This window comes from Sander vitreus, chromosome 4 (assembly GCF_031162955.1).
Source record: "Sander vitreus isolate 19-12246 chromosome 4, sanVit1, whole genome shotgun sequence".
NCBI lineage: Eukaryota > Metazoa > Chordata > Actinopteri > Perciformes > Percidae > Sander > Sander vitreus.
Window position 1 is genome coordinate 22966761 of NC_135858.1, and position 22080 is coordinate 22988840.

General features: G+C 39.4%; 2 protein-coding genes and 1 long non-coding RNA gene across 4 annotated transcripts; 1 reads left to right on the forward strand and 2 right to left on the reverse strand.

Moving 5' to 3' along the window:
* Positions 1-4516: 4516 nt before the first annotated feature.
* LOC144516298 (uncharacterized) lies at positions 4517-5258 on the forward strand. The gene is made up of 4 exons (XR_013501830.1): positions 4517-4587; positions 4717-4749; positions 4881-4982; positions 5078-5258. It is a non-coding gene; the product is annotated as an uncharacterized LOC144516298 (long non-coding RNA).
* A 2202-nt stretch (positions 5259-7460) lies between these two features.
* Positions 7461-11701, reverse strand: tnni1b (troponin I type 1b (skeletal, slow)). The gene is made up of 7 exons (XM_078247306.1): positions 11688-11701; positions 11496-11502; positions 11334-11375; positions 11118-11249; positions 10896-10985; positions 8131-8307; positions 7461-7728 (listed from the first exon to the last, which is right to left on the reverse strand). Exons 1-7 carry the CDS (start codon positions 11699-11701, stop codon positions 7624-7626), a joined length of 567 nt encoding a protein of 188 aa, XP_078103432.1. The 3' UTR covers positions 7461-7623.
* Positions 11702-17496: 5795 nt separating this feature from the next.
* Positions 17497-21838, reverse strand: csrp1b (cysteine and glycine-rich protein 1b). 2 transcript variants are annotated; one of them, XM_078249068.1, is made up of 6 exons: positions 21719-21838; positions 20708-20817; positions 20078-20246; positions 19629-19758; positions 19407-19500; positions 17497-17918 (listed from the first exon to the last, which is right to left on the reverse strand). In XM_078249068.1, exons 2-6 carry the CDS (start codon positions 20814-20816, stop codon positions 17842-17844), a joined length of 579 nt encoding a protein of 192 aa, XP_078105194.1. In that variant the 5' UTR covers position 20817; positions 21719-21838; the 3' UTR covers positions 17497-17841. The 2 variants fall into 2 exon arrangements, with proteins under 2 accessions (XP_078105194.1, XP_078105193.1); XM_078249067.1 differs by lacking the exon at positions 21719-21838 and adding an exon at positions 21059-21160.
* Positions 21839-22080: the final 242 nt, after the last annotated feature.

The following is a 22080-nucleotide window of genomic DNA, read 5'->3' on the forward strand; positions in this document are numbered from 1 at the left end:
ATTGGGCCTCTGTGGGAAAAAGTGACCCTGGGCCTTTAGTCAGAGTCCCTTTACGTAACTCAACCTCTTTCCACTGCAACGAAGGTAAGCCAACCTGCATTCAGTGTCGCTGGCTGTCCCTCATGGCTGTCCCCAAGGTCCTCTATTGAGAACACAAGCTGACCTACATGGCTCTCTAACAGTGACTCTACTCCACATAGAGGGGGACAGGTGCCGCTTAGTTTCATGTGAGATTGTCTGGCTGTACAGTGGCCCGCATGGACAGCCTCACAAAGGAGACAGAAATAGAGGTATGACTCTTTATCTCTTTGATGGCGACCCATTGAATTGAAAGGACAGTTCCACTGGGATGTTTATCCAAGGTAAACTGTCTCCAGCCTCAGACAGAGAGGACTGACTCAGAGGACAAAGGTCAATCTGGCAGAAAAGCTCACGGACAACAGCTGCTTCTACTACAGTGGCACAAACACGCCAAAAATACAGTATGCTGTATGGTGAAGCCACCAGCTTAACAGATGCAGTGTGATAAGTAACTTTAAATGCAAAGCTCAAGTGTGTAAAGCAGGTAACAATGTAGCAGAACAAATACAACCAGCATGGTTGTTGAAGCATTTAGTATATTATTTTCATAGATATTTTTTGAGTTAGAGTACATACCATTCTCGTCCCCTTCACGCCATACACACAAAGAGAAGTAAAGAGCAGAGGTCAGCTATGGCAATGTACTTCACAAGTAGATAGATATATAGATAGAAAGATACATGGATATTTATTGGTCCCAAAAATGGGAAATTACAGTGTTACAGCTGCAAAATATCAGTCACACAGCACAGAATATACATAAAATAGGATACAATATACATACATACAATATACATGGAATAATAATAAGATAGAATACAAGAACAAATATTTAAAATATATACAAGTATATTAAACATAGACAATTCTGATACATATACATGCAACATAATCACAATATTCATGCTTTTCGTTGACATGAATCAGCTGTGTAGCATCTAGCCGGTCAGAATGTCTTACTGACAACAAGCAGCTGTCTGAATCTGCAGCCTATGAACTTCAAGTGCAAACTGTGAAGGCTCATCATGAACAGACAAAATGACCTACCTTGTCCCCTGAAAGAAGAAAAAATCACATCAAAAATATTGTTGTTACAATTGATTCCATCTGTTCTAGCATCACTTTGTTACCATTGCTCTCTATTCTACAGAAATGATCCTTTTACTCACTCATACGGGGCATCTTCTGTGTCTGACATGTTTAAGATGCAGCACCTGCACAAGTAAGTCCAATTCAAAGGTGGATGGTGAGTGATACTGCACCAACAACAGCCTGAGTTGATATAATAATGCCAAATAGAACCCACATGTCTTCATTCACTGTTTAAAAACACATACGAAGAGAGACTTACCCAGATAGTTTGATGTGTACTTCTGACTGGGCTCAATGGGGAATTGTATACTGTGCCCTTCCCTTTTGGGCCATAAGCTTTTAAACCCAGTAGTGGGTCACATGGTGGCAAATTTACCATGTCCACAATGGGTAGGCACATACCTGCAAACAGATGGCAGATGGCATTAACTAGACTGGGAAAACATGCATTCTCCATGGACTAGCATTGTCTATTTTTACACGACAAAACTTAGACTGAACAGCACAGGATTATTGCTCTCAAAAGGTTTCAGACGTTGCTCAGGTCTGGCAGACAAGTGGAAGGTTAGATTTAATCTTTGTAAACCTCTTGTGTGCAGACAAATACACAAAGAAATACACAAAGCTCCTCTGATTTATGGGCAAAGAAACACATTATTTACTTATTCTACAGATTAATACCACATCTATCTCACAACAGCATCATCAAACAGCTATGATTTATTCCCTAAACTGGCTGTGTTATGCATTCATTTGATTGAACATCATTCCCATAGCAGGTTGCCAAGGGAATGAATAAAAGAAAACTCACTTCCTTCATTGCCACCATCTTCTGCACCCCACCTTTCATTGTGAATCTTTGCCTTTACATGCAATAACGAGCTATAAACAACACCCACAAAGACCGTGCCAAGTCTTTAGACACTCCCAGTGTTTGATGTTAAAATTGTATCTGACCCCACAGTCAGGATTATGACTCATCAGGTGTCTCTCCTGTGCTGAAGCCAAAATGTAACTATGATTGAATGGAGTTCCCCCTCTAGCTCAACTCCGGCTTTGTTTTCAGATTGTTTGATGCTGTTTTAAAGTCTTCGTAGGTAAGTTCACATCTTAAATCAAGTCTCAAATGATCCCAAGCTAAGTGTCAAGTCCTTGAGTCATTGGTCAAGTCACATCAGTCAAGTCTTCAGAAGCCAAATGCAAATGAAAAACAAGTATTTCAGGTCTCTGAAGGCTGCCATGTAAGACAGAGTATTTGAACATTTTCCATTCAAAACTTATTATTATTATTATTATTATTATTATATTATTAGTGTTTTTACATAATTGAAACTAAGCCCATACAAAAGCTCTAATACAGCAATTTAATATTTCAGGTGTGTAGATACTTTTTCGTAAGTCATTGCTGCATTGGAGGATTTAATCACAAGACTTGACTCAAGTCTTAAAGGGGACATCATTAAAAAGAAATCACTTTTTTAGTGCTTGTGCACATACATCTGGGTATCTGGAGTGCCTACCAAGCCACAAACTGTAAAAGAAGAAAATCCCAGTCAGTTATTTATGGGCTGCCTCGATCATAAAACATGGGATTCAACAAGTCATTCAGATTTGGCTCCCTTCTCATGTCACATGCAGGCTCATTAGAATATACTGCCGCCATCTGAGAACTCAGGTCATAGAACATAGAAGAGAAAACAGAAATGTTTGTTTGCTCCAAAAACCCTGAGGTGTTTGAACACAAATAGTGAACTCGCCTATTTTCTGTTTTAACATGTTTGCAATGCATGTAAGAATGACTGAGGCCAACAACATTGATATGTGATGCAGATATTCTTCTTTTCATAACTTAATAAAACAGCTTAATGAAATAAGTTTATATTTGAATGTCTAGAGTTTGTGTTACTTTACTAATATCTGTTAAGTGCTGTGCAACAACATCAAAAGCGTCAGACAATCACAGTATTGAGCTCAACTGCTTTCCGTTGATTGAATAAACTTTTCCTCTTGATTGTGATTGTATTGCCAACCCTACCTATCTGGCGCCTGAGTCAACCACTGTAAAACAAACAACAGAAAGCACTTAATAATGGCAATACATCCTGACCTGGCATGGCACCAGTCCTGACTAGGATCTTCAGCTCAAACAAGACTCACTGTCTTTAAGATATGTTATTAATATACTATTTTAAAGCAGTACATTTAGTTGGACACACACAATAATTTGATCTGTGTTTTTATTTTAAGTTGCTGAAACATGCTGGTTGGAAAATCTGTCATTAGCTCAGTAAACTGACTGTGAGCTGATACTGACACCTGGTGGCGGAAATGAAAAGTGTCAGCCTGCACAGCACAAAACAGAAACCCCACTAACACAGAGCCTTTAGGAAACGTTCAGGGAACGTTGGGGAACGTTAGTTTCTGGTTCCCTAAAGGTTAGTTCGAACCAGACTAAAAACTAATATTTAGGGAACGTTCCCTCATGGTTATAACGTTCCCTAAACGTTAAGGGAACCAACCAACTGAAACGTTCTCCTGTGGTTGCACTGTACCTCCACACAACGTTCCCGTTTAGTTGTTTTTGGTTGTTTTTGGTTGTTCTGAGTGCGGTTTTGAAAATAATTATTTAAACCAGCTCCATTTAAGTTTTTGAAGTAGCATATAAATGGTTTGCAGTCACTTGATTTAGATTCACTCAAAAATGATTGGTCTTATAAAATCTAAGTAAGATATTATATTTATTTTTAGGCTGATAACAATTTTGTTAAAAACAATACTTTTGTGCTTGATTTCGTTTTTTTAACTGTATTATGTGAAAATACTTAAAACAAGAATCTATCAATAGAACAATTTTTCACAACTAAGAAAATTCACTTCTTTCATTTCACATTTCACTTCTAACTCAGTTCAGTGTACAAATCCAACCGTTACACTTACACTTGGTAAACAACTTAAAGAAAGCTCGACATGTTTGCCAGCATTATACAGCGAGTCGAGCTGAACTCAGTCGGACTCACTGAATGCACGTCCAAATTGGAGGCTGTAATTCACCATATGTTCTATTAATACATCCATGTTATTATTTTAGGATACATCCGAGGGATGTATGCTGTAAAGCCTGTAACGTGGATGAGAGATAAAAAGCCATGGATGTATTAAGAGAAGCTCTATTCACGAAACTGCAGGCTAACCTAGCACGACATAATGATTACACCTCCTTGGTTGTCTAAATACATCCATCGTTTATTTAGATAATCATGGTAAGACCTTAAGTACAGACTATGTATTATTATTTACACTTCAAATATTATTTTTTGCAATCAGTACAAATTGTATGGTCTTTTATTTAAGATGAATCCATTCCACAAGCAAGAAAGCATTTCAGGACGGAGCGTGTGTCTGGAAGCCCTGTCCGTAAGTTAACATTTATGCATGCGTTTAAGAAACCAGAGTCATATTTCCTACCATGGAACTACTGAAATTCAACCTGATGCATATCACTGCACTGTTCTGATGCGTTTGTCCCTTCCTGCCCTTTTTCAGGTCAGCAGATGTTACTGCCTCCACCACCTGCATGTAAGTGTTTTTTTTTTTGTTTTTTTTTGCGATTGTCTAATGTAACAGCATAGGTTCATCTTTTGCAATGGCATGTGCAAGAAACCTACCATAAATGAACTGACCGATATTCATATCTACTTACTTTTTAGATGAGTCAACACCACACAGGAAACCAGCCAGTCGCCCAGAGCTGGATGGGTCTATTGTAACGCAAGCTCGGTCTGCCACTTCATCTTGGGACCCAGTTGAAGGTACAGTGGCTTTGAATTTTCCATTTCCAATTAAATACAATTTCTTGACAAGGAACTTGAGAGTAACATAACATTTTTGGTGTTGTAAACAACAGAACTCATCACACAGAGGGAGGTGACTCATCACACAGAGAGGCAAGAAGACTCACTTAAGTTGTTCACATATGAAAGTATATAATGTATAACAACTAAAACCATTAATTATTCCATAGCCATGAGGACATCCATTACCCCCATGGCACAGCGGATGGACACATTTGACAATCTGCAGAGTTATAACAGGCAGGTGTTATTTTATTGTTCACATCAGTATTATGGTTAGCTTGGCTGATAAGAGGTTTTAATTTGACTTGTAACTTTGCTTCTACTTGCTATTCTAGCGGCCTCCAAGAAAAACTTCCCGCGCTGACTGCAGCAGACGTGGAGGACCCCACAGTGCTCCCCCCCCCCTCACAAAATCCAACAGCCTAGTGTCAAAGGTGGACTCATTCAAGTTTCTGGGCTCCATCGTTTCCCAGGACCTGAAGTGGGAGTCTAACATCCTTAAAAAGGCTCAGCAGAGGATGTACTTCCTACGGCAACTACGGAAGCATGGCCTACCACAAGAGCTATTGGCCATCTTCTACACTGATCCCTGCACACAAAAACAACCAGACACAAGAACAGCTTCTTTCCCACTGCCATCACTCTCCTGAACTGCTGATAAGTGGGGTCATCCCCACTTTGGCCATTCACCTACACATTACATACTTTATCATTCCAATATGCATTTTGCACACTACATTTGCACTATTACTTTGCACTCTACATTTATACAATATATTGTGTTAATGTGCCTATATGTATGTTGTCTCTATTGTACAGTATGTGTCTATATGGCCAATAAAACTGATTCTGATTCTTATATAAATATATATTTATTTTTTGGTACCATGGTTGTTAAAGTTTTTTTTAAAGATTAGGGGAATGTAAAAAATAACGTTAGGGGAACGTTCTCTAAAGGTTACAACGGTAGGGGAACGTTCTCTAAAGGTTAAGACATTTTTTCAAGCACAAATGCCAAACTCAAATGTGTGAATTTCTTTTTTTTAAATCATTGAATATTTTTTGTGTTTTGGACTGTTGAGGATAACGCAAGCACTTTGAATACTTCAACTTGATAGCCTTTTTATTTTTTATTCTTTACAGTTTAAAGGCTGATTTGTCAATTCATTAAGAAAATAATCGACAGATTAAGCCCTATTATTGATACCGAATATCATTTTTTTGTTCATCTTGTAAAGATTATATCATATGAGATAGTCTTTGTTATAATTTAAAGATTTAAAAATATTGACAATTAATTAACATTACTCCCAACCCTGATCCCAGTTAAATGTTGGCACGACACCAAGAGACTGTCAAAAAAAATAAAAAAATAAATTCCAACAATATGGATATTTTCATTCATTTACCTTTTCAACTGTTGATTATTCATTTTGTTAAAATCAATTTAAATGCAGTAGTACATAAGAGCATCTCATTCTTTAGGGACTAACATTTTTTGGACAACCAGTTGCCCTGCTACACTCACACACATGACCTACTTTACTTGTTGCAGCATATCAAACGCACCCCTCACAATAAAGCGGGCCATTTAAAAACTGTTATTGCCCTGCTGCCCACTGTTTAGCTGCATGCTCCGCTGGTCATTTACCATTTCACGATGAAGCTAACAGTCCAGTCATGTTGTTCCAGGACAGATTGGTGGAGGTAATAACGGTAAATGAGCTCCTGCCACAAAGTGAGCTTCAAGCTGGAGTTATAAGTTTCCATTCCTGCTTTCATTGGTTACGGACAGACTTTTCCTGAAGGATTTATTCAACGCCGAGACGCCAGGTGTCAGAGATTCACTTCAGCAGGCTACAGCAGGTATATGCAGAGATGGTTTAGATCGTTGGTATATGTAACGTTAGCCTACTGCTTGTGCTAGCTAAGCTAACATACTTTGAGTAGCTCTCCTGCAGGTCTAGCTCGCTGCTAATTTCTGCGCATGTGCTGCTGTCCATCTGCCTTATTGCCGTGTGCTTTCGCTTTGGTACGTGCATGTTGACTTTCCTCACTGTTTAGTTAGTTTTATATTGAATTATAGCTTAGTTGTTGCTGTTATGTCTTTTATTTAGATGAAAACTGGGTCATCTTCAATATGCATGTTATTTACGGATTTTATTTCGAGCAACGTTTGAGTTGTCTGACTTGGAATACATTTTGGATGTTCATTATCTGCTTCTTCACTTTAAGTGTGTGTGTGTGTGTGTGTGTGTGTGTGTGTGTGTGTGTGTGTGTGTGTGTGACAAGCAGCCCACAAAAACTACACTTGTGCATGAAAACAATATGATAAATCCACTGATATTTTATCACACCCGATTGATGGTTGTGTGAATGCAAAGCTTTCCTTCTTTCGATATTCACAGAACACACAAAGAGAGACATATCCCGTGTTTATTTCAGTGATAATGAAACCGTGAAAATGTATTGAATATAAAATAGCAAAATATTCTCTGTGACCCTGTGAAGTGCTCCTTCTGAGTTGATGCTGTATTCTGCACTCTTTGGTTTGCAAGTAATAGTATTTGACTTGAGATGAAAGCCAGCTGTTTCTTTACTGGTTTTGGCCTTTTGCTGCATCAAACATCTTCTTGCGGCCCTCCATGCCCGACATGGCTTCCACATTCTTCCTCCAGTCACTCACCTCCACCGTCTTCTCCTGCACAGAGACTTTTGTGTGATGTCTTTCCCAGTGTGGTGTTGGACTAAAGGTGTACTGCACACATTTTGGATGCATAAAATGTCTATCCAGCCAGAGCCTCTCCATGAAACAAACACTCTATATATGATATGGGAATCGTTGTTAGACGTAATCTGATATCTTGAGCCTTGCACCAGTGATTTTAATTTTGTTTATGCAAGCTAAGAAAGCTCATTAATCAGTTTCCCACCCTGGATATGGACACCAGTAAATGGGTTAAAGCGCAAATAAATTATCACCATGGAAAACATCTCTGCCAAAGCTGCACATTGTGTGCCATGTGAAAATAACAGGATTGTGTCATTGTATTTTGGGGAAAAGCAACATTGTATTTTTCTCTGTATTCTTCCTAAAACCCACCTTTTCTGTGTCCTCCTTCTTGACTGATTTTAGATTAGCTCGCAGGTCCATAGAGACCTTGTGTTTGGAGCCCAGTAGGGAGCGCAGGATGGCATCAGCCGAGACCCTCACCCTTCTCAGGTTGGGTCTCTTAAACTTCCCTCGCAGGTCCAGTACCTTGATGTTTAGGTCTTTGATCTGTGGAGAAAGTAGAGAGGAAGTTAATCTAGGTCATTTGCCACAGACAGTGACAGCTATTCAACTGACCCATTGTAGAATCGGTTGATTTAAATGTCCCATATTGATTCACATGATTGGTTCACACTTGTATTTTGGGTTTCTACTAGAACGTGTTTTCATGCTTTAGTGTTCGGAAACACATTATTCTTCCCATACTGTCTGTCTGAACATTCACCCTCCGTCTGTAACGCTACGTTTTAGCGCCTGTCTCTTTACTTTCTACTGCTCTCTGCCAGGTCGGAGCTTTGCGGGGGCGGACACACACACACACACACACACACACACACACACACACACACACACACAGGCGCAACTCTGACACACCTTCCGCACGCGGACAGCTGTAGGCTTGTACCAGTTAATGTTCTGTGCATTGTCGGACACATGCAGCCACTTTCCTGAAACCGATTACGAGACTGACAAGTCCACAGCAGCGTGTATGTACCGAGCCTGTCTCCACCTGCAGGTTGTCAACTGTGTTTTGGAATGAAAGGGAGAAAACAGGACGCAAAGTAACACGGCGGATATCGCTCATATAGGACTACTTTTTTTTTTTTTTTTTTGACGGTGCGGGAAACCCTGCTCCAACTCTCAACTAGCGTTTCTCTGTCTGTCTGTCTCTCTCTCTCCGCCTGGAGTCCCGCCTCCCCCCACACAAAGACCATGCGACTGACAAGAGGGTTCACTCCTCTTTACGCTAAGGAACCGAGTGGTCATCCAGACTCTTTGGTAGAGAGAAAGAGAGAGACAAAGAAAACAAACAAGCATGCAAATGGAAATTATCGCGGCCGGAAAAACGATAAAGCTAATTTTTTTTAATCGTGTGATTACCGTATTTTCCGGACTATAAGTCGCATTTTTTTCATACTTTGGCTGGTCCTGCGACTTATAGTCAGGTGCGACTTATATATCAAAATATATATAATTTAACATGTTTTAAATGTTATTTCATGCTGAAAACATTACCGTCTACAGCCGCTCTAGGCTTGTGACAACTATATGCTGCTCCTAAAGACAACTGAGAAAGAAAAGAAACTGCAGGCGACTGCAGGTAGTAAAATACGCAGCCGAAAATGGTAATCGAGCAGCAGAACGAAAGTTTGGAGTGAGTGAGAAACTTGTGAGGGACTGGCGAAAAGGTTAGCCTTACTGCAATGAAGAAAACAAAGAAAGCTAGTCGCGCGCTGAAATCCAGATGGCCAGACCTGGAGGAACGAGTCCACAGATGGGTGCTTGAACAACGTGCTGCTGGGAGAAGCTCGTCAACAGTGCAGTTACGTTACGTTAACATAGCGGACACCTACCGTATTCAGCCCCTTGTTCTGTGTGCTATTGTGTAATTTAATAACTTGCCTTTCCAGATTAAATGTCTGTTCTTGGTCTTGGATTTTGTGAAATAAATTTCTAAATAAATGCGACTTATATATGTTTTTTTCCTCTTCATGACGCATTTTTTGACTGATGCGACTTATAGTCCGGAAAATACGGTAATTGATTTATTGACTATCGCAACAGGCCTAGCTGTGTCTCATTCCGCATACTTCCATCAGTACACTGCTAATGTGCACTGACCACGTACTGCCGTAGTGCCCACTTTCGATGGTTAGTATTGTCCCAAAAGGAACACTTATATTAAAACACTTGGCGGAAATGACGAGCGGGATGAGCATGACAAACTGACCTTTGGCGATAAAAAAAACAAAACAGACAGATTCAGCAACCGTATGGCCTATTTCTCGCTTCAAATGTTTTCAGAAACGTGTAAAGCTCGTAAAATACGAGATCGTATTCCGAACGAGCCACCATTATGGTCGGTTTTGAAATTCGGGAGAAGCCAGACCCACGTGACGCGTTCGTCCAATTAACTGCCGGTCGACGTCCCTGGTCCCTCCTCTTCCGCTTTGTAGTCAAGATGGCACCCATTTAGTGCGAGTAGGGTCCATCGTTCCACACTGAACTTTTTGACCGTTTTTAGGGTGTCATCCGGGTACTTTCAGTGCACTGACTTTTTGCGTTATCTACACTATATACTTAAAACTAAGTGTTTGAAGTGTGCAAGTAGGCAGTTTGAGACACAGCCTAGGCTAACGTTAGATTGTTTTGGAACGAAGCAGCACTTTCTACCATCAAAAATCGCAGATAAAGGCTTCTGAACCAAACACTACCCAATCAGACATGTTTTAGCAGTAATGCGACCCGAAATTGGGGAGAATTTAACAAATTGGCTGCGTAGTACTTAGCTAGCCAAGAGTAGGAAAAACTGTTGGAAATCTGAACGTTTTAGCTCACGGGGATTTCTCTAAAATATGTTTAGATCATTATTGTCGCTGTTTAACATAAAAATCTGACATTATAACATTGTAGACATGACAAAAAATACGGAAAAGCATAATATGTGACCTTTTGAAGCTAAACTTTCTTGGTGCATTGTTTGGATACATCAGTGTGATGCTTTGGAATATTATTTATTTATTTATTTATTTTTTGTTGTTAATGTGGAAATTATCAAAGCTGTTCATTGTCCTTTTCAACTAGTGTTCAGTTACCTCTCTGGTGTTGTGCAAGACTTTGGCTTCAATATCATACCGCTCTTCGTCCACCACATCTATTTGTGCATGCAGCTCTTTGCATAATGTCTAAAAAGAAAATAAGAGGAAGTGGGTGTTAATTTGACCACCTCCTGAGTGAAATAACAGATCTTTAGCAGCATTATTTCAGAGTTTTAGTTTGTAAATATGGACAACTCTGTGGTAAATGTGAAATTCTACCTGTAGCTCTGCTAACGATTTGCCACTGGTCTGTATAGGAGGTGATTTTTCTTCCAGGTACTTTGCCTTCTGTTCTTCTTTTTCTTCCATCTCCTGCTCCAGCTCCTCCTTGGCCTTGGCGGCCATCAAGCTCTAAAACACCACACACACAAAGTAAATTTACCTGATTGATTTACTGTAAAGATACAGTCTATGCAAATTGGATTAGGGACTCACCTTCAGCATGAGCTTGCGAGAAGCTGAGATTTTAGATTTCCTCTGCAAAAATATATCATTTTTTTTAATTTAGTGTGACATTTGAGTGGCGCAGGAACAATGTTAATATGTGCGCCTGTTAAAGTATTAGATTTCTTAGGGAGAAGCGTCTTGAATTCTTACTTCCGGTCTGCAAGTAGAAAATAAAGAGAGGACACAGAAATATAGCATTCAATTGCAGATAGCAAAACTTTAAATTAATTGTGTCTAATAGTTTCCATATAATATTTTTCATGAAGTTTCTACAGATAAATCTCATTTGCTAAATGAAACTGATACATAAATAGAAACAATAACGACAGACAATACACTTACGCTTTCTCAGGCATCTTGGCTACTTCCCCCTGGAAGACAAAAATAAAACCTTTTGCATCCGAAGTGCTCAACAGTGGGGACCACTTGGGTCAGGTGCCCCAATGGGTCTTAACTATGGTTTCCCTTTTAGCTCCATAATACATACATTCCACCACACAGTTGACCGTATGGTGTGGAAATATACAGTACATATATAGATATGTTGATCTTAAAGCTGTAATTGTTAACCCCATTGCTTTCATTATTCTTTAACAATGATTTGTATTATATATTAAATTACTAAAGGACTTGTCTTTTCACATGATCAAGCTTTTTTGTGTTTTGTTTATCGGGCATTGTTATTTCTTACTCGTAGAAAGGCCTGCTGGACAAAATCATCCAGTCACTTCCCAGTGCTGATATCTGTGATGACAGACGGAGAGAAGCATGCCTCAACATGGCAGCTATTCCAGTTAGATAACATATCCTGCTTTCACCCCCACTTTCCTGGATGAAGACCTAGATTTAGACAGGGTCCCTAATTCTCAGAAGAGCACTGACCCAAATGTTCTTTTTTTTTTTTTTTTAAAAGAATGTCCAGCTGAATTTTCCAAGGCCCAAAAATGTTATAAAGAGGAAAAAGGATAAAAATGTGCATTTTTTACATAGCTTCTTTTTACATTTTTTTTTTTACATTTCCATTTAAACGTTTTTAATGTAACTGAAACTGAAACGATTAGTTGTTAATCGTTAATTCATAAGGTTTTAAGCAGACAATAGCAAAAGAAATTGCTGGTTCGAGCCTCTCAAATGTGAATATTTGCTGGTTTTATTCCTTTTTATGATACCAAACTGAGAATCTTTCGGTTTTGGAGCGTTGGTCAGACAAAAGCCAGTTAATGTCGTCACCAGGGGCTCTGGGAACTTGTGATGTCCATTTATTGCTATTTAATAACATTCTGTAGACCAAATGTTTGATTGATCTTTTGATTATTTTACATACTTTGATTCCAAATAGCAATATTTTTTTCAATGTCTAATCTAATTGATGGAATCTAAAGTAAAATTCTGTTCTCAGATCAAACCCCCACAACCTGTATCACTGACTGGGGGTGGGGTTATAACTATCAGTTTGATTGAATAAATGTAGCAGAGATTCATGACCTTACCTTTCTGTTTTGATGCTGTGGATGCAGACAGACACAAAGTGATGGAGAGAAGAACACACCAGAATATTTATCTCCTGCTCCCTTTTGTCCCTCCTCTTTATCACAAGGAGACTTAAATAGAAACACACACCCAAATCCACACACCATGAGACGGGGTGGTCTCAGCATAACAGGGATTGTGATGCCTGTGTTGTGTTGACAGATCACTGCTCTCTGCCGCTTCATAATAATGTGTGTGAAATTTTCTCTGCGCCAGGACGGGATGAACAACATCCTCGTCTATTTTCACTTCAGCGGTTTTCAGTCAGTTGTTAATCAGTTTTCTTCTTTTACATGTGTGAACTATTTCACGCTCTATAGGTAGGATCTTCTCTACTCTGGTACACCAGCTTTGTTCATCCTAACAGACAGCCGCTGTGTATACAGAAAGTGCAAGCTTCTTTTTCCCTCATATTGAAGCAAACTTCAAGCAGCAAAACAGTTTGTCTTGTAGCTGTAGATGATTTTCTGAGATTTTCTTTGGCTACTGAGAGTGATGTTGGAGACGTGCCCTGTTCCCCCCCCCCTGAGTCTGCCGGGCCCCGTTGGTCTGATTAGGATAATAGCTGCAGACAATGCTAAGCTGTGGTTTTAAAACAGGAATGCAGTTTCCAGTATATGTTTAGCTAAGGCCAACAACTAAACCTAGACAAATTGCAGCACCATGTGATGCTGCCACTCTTTGATTCTGGGTCCTAGCTTGCACGTGTGCACGCTTTGTGGAGTTTGTGTGTGCAGAGCAAAATGTAAACACAGATGAATGTGTAACACACTTAAGTGTTCAGTTTACTCATGCAAGGACACAAAATCACTTGTGTCTGGTTTGTGTTTATTAATGTGTTGCAAGGCTGTTTTTTGTTAAAATAAAGTCAATAAAGCGTTGATGCTCAAAGTGCAGCCCAAAGGGCCAATGGCGACCCTCAGAAACATTTTGTGTGGTGCCAGATTTACAATATTGGATCATCCGCGGTACATTTCAGTACTTTCACTTTCCATAGCTTAAATGTAATACACTACTCTGCTACAGGTTAAACTGTGCCCCCCTAACAAGCATCTGTCAGGTTAGGAATGACAACTTGTGGGAAGCTGGCACCTGGCGAGTGGCGCAGTTGTCATCAGTGCTAGTACCGTTTGCTAAAATTAGCTTTTTTTGGTGGAAAACCTGGGGGTTTAATGTGAAAGTGAGGTGTGTGCATTTTTACTCTGCGGCCTTTCATCATGCTGGCCTCCCTCAATAGGCACTCTTTCATACACATTTTGAGAAACCGTGCATTAAAGGGTTTCTAAAATTGCCAAATCAAGTAAAACATTGTCAAATGATTAGTCACTTAATGGATTAGTTGATCCATAACTATTTTGGTAATTGAGTAATCATTTCAGTCTTTTTTGTTCTTTTTTTTTCCCAGATCCCAGTTTCTAAAATTTCAATATTCGCTGCTTATTTCTGTTTTTATATTTTTACTTCTCTTTTATGGACTGTTGGTCGGACAAAACAGGTAATTTGAAGATGTCACCTTGGGCTCTGAGGATATGGGATAGCCATTTCTTTGCAATATTTTGACATTTTATAGACTGTATTGTTAATTGAGAAATCCCTTACAAAACCAGTACTGCATGCAACAAGCAATTTGTAATGCTTTATCATTTGTTATAGTGTTTTCAGTACACTGAAAGCAGAACGGAGTACACTTTATCTGTCAATTTATCACTGGTAATATTGTGATTGCGATATTCAATCATGTTATTGCATATTTTTTCTCATATTGTGCAGCCCTAGTCATAGACTTGAGATAATTATTTTCATACTCCTCAAATCAATCTCTGTATATTGCTTGCCAAATGACAGCATTTTACTGTACATCTCCTGCACTTTACACTGAACACATGCTTTACATATGTGGCAACATATGTGTGTCTGCTGCATTGTATCCTGCTTACAGTGGAGAGCTGTCAGCCTCTTGAGACTACAGTGACTGTGACCTGTTGGGCCACCAGCCCTGCTATTTATTACAGTTTCAGATTTATAGAGAGGCCACTGTGCTTTGTTCAAACTCCCATCAAGGATGGGACACCACCATGGGAAATACTTCTAGCGCTGAATCTGTCTCTTTAGTGAAATTAATCTGTGGATGTACAAAGATAATTGAATTGTTTGCACTGTCTGTAAGCGTATCCTCTTATTTCTTTTGGTAGTAGCGTTAGATTGTTTGCCGGGCTGTTCTTTTACTCTCGCTGAGTTAGCACTTTTAAGTCCCTGAGGCTGATTTGATTCATGACACTGAGATCCAGGCTGTTGGCTCATGGTAGCTGATTATAATTCCACAGTATATATGGCAGCAGGATTAACAAAGTGCTGTGTGTGTGTTTGCTGGACTGTATCTAGGAAACTGAACACTGACTCATATATTCAGATGCCAGTGGATTACATAGGACTTTTACACTAGAGTAGCACTCTCCTGTAAAGTATACCTATTGTTTAAGTCTTTTAAGAGTTCAAAGTGTTTACTTTCAACTGTTCATTATATGTATGTTATGTAAATGTGTAACAGCAGCAATATTTTGTTTAATTTCTTATTCAAAATGTAGTGTTAATGTAAAGTCTGATAAGTCTCACTTACTGTTGCTACTCCTGTCAAGCTTTCCGTTCTTGCACATAATGCAGTTTACAGTAATAACCATTACCATCACAATTTGTAGTGATATTTTAAAAAATGGGTCCTTGATTTTAGACAAATGCAGACTTCTCATTTCTAGCTAGTGACTCTTTTTGCTGGCTGAAATGGCAACTGCCGCCACACCAACTTAGCTGCAGCCACAATGCTAAAGCTAATAAAGCTATAACGGAAACGTGTAAACTTCCCCAAATCCAATACCGGACAGGACAGAGATGCTAACATTGACCTAAACTCAGATAGCATCTAGGATCAGATTCCAGAGTGGAAATGGCAGTGGATATGATAGTCGTGAACAGGGCTTATTTTCGTTTGAAATGTAACCTGTAACTAGGGCTGCACGATATGAGAAAAATATCTAATTGCGATTATTTTGACTGATATTGCGATTGCGATATGATTCACCATGTTGGAGGGAATGATCATGTTTGTGTCATTATTCTCATTGAAAAATATTAACATTTAAAAAATGTAAATGATTATAGTGTGATTTTTGTGAGGATCTGTACGAAAGATTTTTATTTTTTGTCTGTAGGATATGATTTGTAGGCTGGGACGTCTCTTGCAGCAATAAACAACACTTCATTCAGAATGGGTTGGCACACATTTTTGCCTTAACAAATATTGGGCCCCCCCTGCAATTTGGAGTAGGCCATATTGCGATTAATTGTGCAGCCCTACCTGTTACCCCATAAACTTATGTAGAAACGTTCCTTGGAGGCAATGCTCGGTTACTACTGTAGGTAGTAAGCTAGTTAGCCGCCCATGCTAGCTGTTGGAGCAGACAAACGGTATTTAATCCCTATATATTTGCTTGTGTTTTTGAGTGTTGCTCTCACTACAAGCCTCAAACAGACCACTTCAACACGTGGAGAAATCCAAACCCTGATAGACCTGCAGTGCATGGACATTTCGGGGATGGGTTTAGCAAACGGTTAGTTTCGATATTAAGATACAAGACTTATCACAAAACAAAATGTAAATGCAATTGATACAAAATGACAAAATTAAAACAGATTTCTATTAAAGTGATGCAGTTCTTTGTATTATAGCATATTATACTAATATACTTAAAATCAAATTATCATATTGGATTTTTTTTTCACTATGTGGAAATATGTGACTCATTCACCTGATCTCCCGCTGTAAGATCAGGTCTCTATATTGCCATCTGGTGGGCAAAGGGATGATGGGAAATACACTACATGTCCATGTTATTTTCATACTTGCAGCAGGACATTTAGAGCAACCGTATATGAAATGAAATGTCTACTAGGTGTAGAGATGAAACACGTTTTTGTTCCACTTATTATGAATGTAAACACATAAAAGCTCTGCAACAGATCCAGAGTAATACTTTCATCTTTGTGTGGATTTCAGAGCTAGTTTGGCTGTTGATGTGACTCACACATGTAGTCGGGACCAAAACAAACCGCTGCCCCCACCATCACAGCTGCCTGGCACTCTGCTCAGTGTGCCAACTCGGCGCAGGCAGAGACGGGGCTGAGCACTACGACGCCGTTGTTCGTCACAACAGCTGGCATTTTACTCTGTTTGATGGTGATTGGAAGGAATAACAAGCACACCCAATACCACATAAACAAACACAATGATTTCATCAGACCAGAACCATAAAAAAGAACGACAATTGTGTAGAGCATGCCAAATTTTGCATCACTGGGAATAAGAAAATAATTCCATTGTTTGGTTTGCCTGATATTTATTTTGTGTCTTAGCAACAAAGCATTTCTTAAGACAGTATGTACACCATTTGACATGTAAAGCAGAAAGGAGAAAATCTTAAGTTTAACTGAAGCTAAATGTGAGCCTGTTTTTTTTTTTTGTCTTGAAAAATGTTAATCTTGTTCTGTTCTCAGACTCCGACTTATTCAGATGTTAATCAAACTCAAAGTCTGCCAGACTCCATTTTGTTATTACAGTGCAAGTGTCTTAGTATGGCAACCACCGAGTTTAGTTGTTGTTTTTTTAAATACACAATGTGCACATCCGAACACAGAGTCAGAATTTAGTGTGTTTTGAATACTGTATATAGCATATCTTGTTTTTTAAGCAGTCAAATACTAGGGCATCATAATCCAGATTCAAATGCAAAACATAGAGCAAAATCTACTTGGTAAACTCGTGCAAAAAGCTGTGTTGTGTGCATCTTTCACTTCTGTTTGCCATTAGCTAGAGTGAACTTGCAGGGTAAAATAGGCTGGATATTGACTGAAGGATCCTGGAAGCGATGATATCCTAGCGATGTCAGTTCCAGGTAGGCCGAGGCTTCAGGCTTTACTGGGAATGAGCCAGAGCTCCTGCACCCTGACCGAAGCCAAACCCCTTGGGACCAAAGTTCTTTGCGTAGCAACCTGTGAATGAAAATACAAAGACTGAGAAACGCTGCATAAAACATTGGCAGACAAACTAAACAAAAGTAATTTATTTAACCTCGATTTGCAGAGCCACATAATCAGAACTACGTTTTTTTTTTTGTTGTCGACTGGCTTATTTTTACATGAAGTCATGATCAAAAATGAATTAAAAAAACTTCTAAATGGCAAAAGGTCAGACGGGCTGCTGATCTGCTGGGCCTCTGTCTTAAGTAATTTAGAGCAACTGCTTCTGCGCTGCAGGTTGAGGTTCAGATGTCACTGGTTGAGTTAAACCTCTGAAGCACTGTATGTTGTACAATTATACACCGCCATTCCAAAACAACTGCTGCAGTATTGATTCACTAATGAGAATTGTTACCAGTTTTTATTTGTTTTTTAAAAAAAATACTAGAAATAATTTCTCATTAGTAACAGCTAGGGCTGGGTGATGGCCAAAATCTTCAATCCCAACCATTTCTATCGGTGTCACGATTCTCCAAATCCAAGATTCGATTTGACTTTCGATTTTAAGGTCACAGGTTCAGCAGTGATGGCAATGCCACAATAAAAGCCACTAGATGGCAGGAGGGTACTTTACAACAACAGTTGGAGTTTATCTAGTTTGTCCTTCACGAGGTGCAGTTGAATGCACCATGAGTTTAACAAAGGGCACCCAAATCCATCATGAAGTCCCGTCGGAGCCCACACACTTTACCGTTGGTTGTTTGTTTGCATAACTCACAGGGAAGGCAAAATGTGACTGTGACGGTGAAGTGGGTGGCTTTTCCAGGTTTGTTGTTTCTCTGTCATCTCCGACTCCGGCAGTGGCCATGGTGTAGCGCAGCTGCAGGCTACTGGTAAGCTAACGTTATGCTGTGTCTTAAGCTGCATACTACAAGCCACAAAGCTATGCTGTGTCTGTGTTTTTTTTCTTTAGACGTGTGCAAGTAGGCTGGAGTTAGGAGACAAAAAAAATACTAGGGGCATGATTTCAAAATTGTGACATCCCTAGTCATTTCATATCTCTAACGATATATATCACAATATAGCATGTGTTCTGGTAATTTAGTAAATAGTCTATATGAAATAACCACATGGTAAAGCCTGTTTTGTATACTCCTGTGTGAATTAAATACCTGACAAATAAGTACTGAGTTATTTCTCATTTTATTAGGAAGTTTAGTGCAAAATAAACATAACGTGCAAGGATCAGAGTGTAAATCTGCGTCCAAATGGAGTAAATATTGCCATAACGCAGTTTGGCCACTGGCTTTTCGATATTGCGTTAGAAACGATATAGAACAACATATATATATATATATATATATATATATATATATATATATATATATATATATATATATATATATATATATATATATATGTATATATATATATATATATACAATAGACATTTTTATACGGTTTGCACTATATATTGTCATATCATCCAGCCCTAAATCAAATTAGTTGATACACACAGACCTTTACAGAAGATCTCCCCGTCTCTATCAGCGAGGGTGGTGGACTCGAGTCCTTTGCCACACTTGGCGCAGCGAAAGCAGCCTTTATGCCAGGACTGATGAGATAGCAGAGAGTTGGTTCAAGCTTAAAATTATACAGAGAACTGACAAATCATCCACTTTTATTCTTAATTTAAAGCACAATTTATACACTGAGATAACGGTATACGTCGATCTTTCTTACATTGCCTCCTCCAACAACCTTCTCGGCTGCGTACACCATTTTCCCACATCGAGGACACACATCGGAGCCCCCTGGTTTCTGGGCAAACTTTGAGGCGTTGGGGTTGTTTGTAGGGCGATGAGGAGCTTGTCTGTCAAGGAAAACCAGATCTTTAAAGAAGGCAATAAGGAATGAAACTGAACAGCTGGACGAAATCTCTAAGACTTTGCTTTATTAAATGTATTAAGAGCTACTAACACAGATCCTGTGGCTCCTTTTTATGTTTCATCCCTCAGTTGTGACTTTAAATTCAACATATGTAGAAGTTGTTTAGTTTGTGCACACTTTTCTGTTTCAAAAACGTAAACATTATATGAAATGTACTTTGTCCTTCTATAATCGGGATGTACAGTATATCGCTTTATACTGTTCTCAGTAATTTAATTAACAGGAAGTATTGTTTTGCTCACTCTTCAGGCTTGATTCCAAGTCCTTCTCCTGTGTCCATACTCAGAGTGCCAGCTCCACCTCCGAAGCCATAGCCTTTTGGCCCGTATTTCTTGCCATAGCATGATTTGCAGTAGATCTCATCCACATGGACGGCCACTGTTGTGCTGTCTAAGTTCTTCTTACAGACCACTTACAACAACAAAGACAGGGAGAAAAACAATTTAGAAATATAAGTCTATGTCTAATTATGTTTTCTTTACTCTCACAAGCATCTACAGCAAACCAAACAAACTAAACTCTCAAGGCAGATGTTAAGCCGTGACATTACCGCAAACTATGCATGACATCTTAAAGAACAAAACCAACTATGATGCATGGCTGGCTCAGATAAATACTTGTCTGTGCTGGAGGGAGGGAGTATGTGTACCTTCCTCTGCCATATAAGGAAGACCAAGCCTTTTGTCACATGTTTCCACTGAATCCAAATAAGGGCTGAGATGTCTGAGCGAAAACCTGCAGATGCTCACTTTCATACCCTGATGCCAAATACTCTGCATTCCATCCCGGCACTTCTTGTGATTTCCGAGTCGTCTATGCGCTGGGAGTCAGTGGACAAATAAAGCAGATTACCAGAAAACTTAAATACTTACTGCACAGAAAACAGGATTTATGCCAGCTCTTCCCCTCACACTGCACTTCCTCAGCGAAGTAGACGGTTTTCTGGCAGCAGCCGCACTTGTTTCCTCCTCCGAAAGGCATTCTGTAAGCATGCAGGAGAGCCTGTTGTGTACATTTTCCATTCACTGTATATATAACATCTCTCTACTTGAGTACAGAGCAGTGTTGCTCAGCAGACGGATGCCATCTGCAACACTTGAGGCTAGATGCAAAAATACCTATAAAAGGAGAGGTACCAGTTTGCTTTGATACGCTGCTCTTTCTTTCCCCTGTTTTGTTTCAGCGTACATGAAGTTTACCTGATTGTAAAATGCAAAGTATACCTGCTGGCGTTGCTCAGATAGCACCAAACCACCTCCATCAAATATATAATGACAGAATACAGTCTGTATCAACACCACACCAGTGTCAGCTCTGAGTTTCAAAAATTAAATGTTTTTTTTATGGCGACGGGTCGTCAACCACACAGAAAGTCGTCAATCTAGTATATCGCTCTGGATAAACAGGAAATTCCTTGCATTTTAACTTACTAATTACACATGTTTAACAGCCTTGGCCTCAGACAACTGCCGTGTGCTGCCAAAAGCTACAATACAGATTGTGGTCCTCAAACAACCTTTGGAAAATAATTTATAAAAACCCTGTTTAGGGATAATTTCAGCGTAGTCCAGGTATGACTTCTCCAGTTTCTTCTCTGATGGCTTTCCTGTTGAGGTTCAGGAAACACTTTTGAGGCATAAACCCATTCTATCCAAGACAATGACAGGAAGTGTCCAACTTTAAGACATAGGCCTCTTAACTGTATGCAAACCAGCAACACTTGTTTCTAAATCTAAAAACATTTTTTTTGTTGTTGCTTTCATTACATTTTATTCTTGATTTGACTATTTTGATAAGAACAACTTGTCACTATACTGTTAAATCCTACAATAAGTGTGAAGAGAACTATGTTTTCTGTATCTTCATAACTTAAACACACCTACCTGTAGTGAGGTGAGAAGCTGATCCTCTCTGTGGTTGTTCAGTAATATTAAGAGATGACTGAGGTGAGGAGAGACACTGGTCTGATGAGCAGAAGCGGAGGGAGGCTGAGTGGACACCAGGCTGAACTGAGGGAGGAGTCAGGACACAGGGGAAGAGACGTAGGGAGGAAAAGGAGGAGAAAGATGGTGAGAGTGGTTATTGATGAACGGGCGAGAGGGTGGGAGACTGAATGGGAGAGACCTGCCATCTCCATGTATGAGAAATAGGGGTGGGGGAAAACATCGATACAGCATAGTATTGCGATATTTTCCATGGCAATACTGTATCGATACACAGACCCCAATTATCGATCTGTTATTAT

Coding starts and splice junctions, on each gene's coding strand:
- tnni1b (XM_078247306.1), bottom strand. Junction 11,250..11,333: donor CTCGCAAGCTCATGCTGAAG/GTGAGTCCCTAA, acceptor GTGGTGTTTTAG/AGCTTGATGGCCGCCAAGGC. Junction 8,308..10,895: donor TCTTGCACAACACCAGAGAG/GTAACTGAACAC, acceptor CTTTCTCCACAG/ATCAAAGACCTAAACATCAA.
- csrp1b (XM_078249067.1), bottom strand. CDS start 21,096: ATGGAGGTGGTTTGGTGCTATCTGAGCAACGCCAGCAG. Junction 19,759..20,077: donor CTTGGAATCAAGCCTGAAGA/GTGAGCAAAACA, acceptor TTTCCTTGACAG/ACAAGCTCCTCATCGCCCTA. Junction 19,501..19,628: donor AGGTTGTTGGAGGAGGCAAT/GTAAGAAAGATC, acceptor CTATCTCATCAG/TCCTGGCATAAAGGCTGCTT.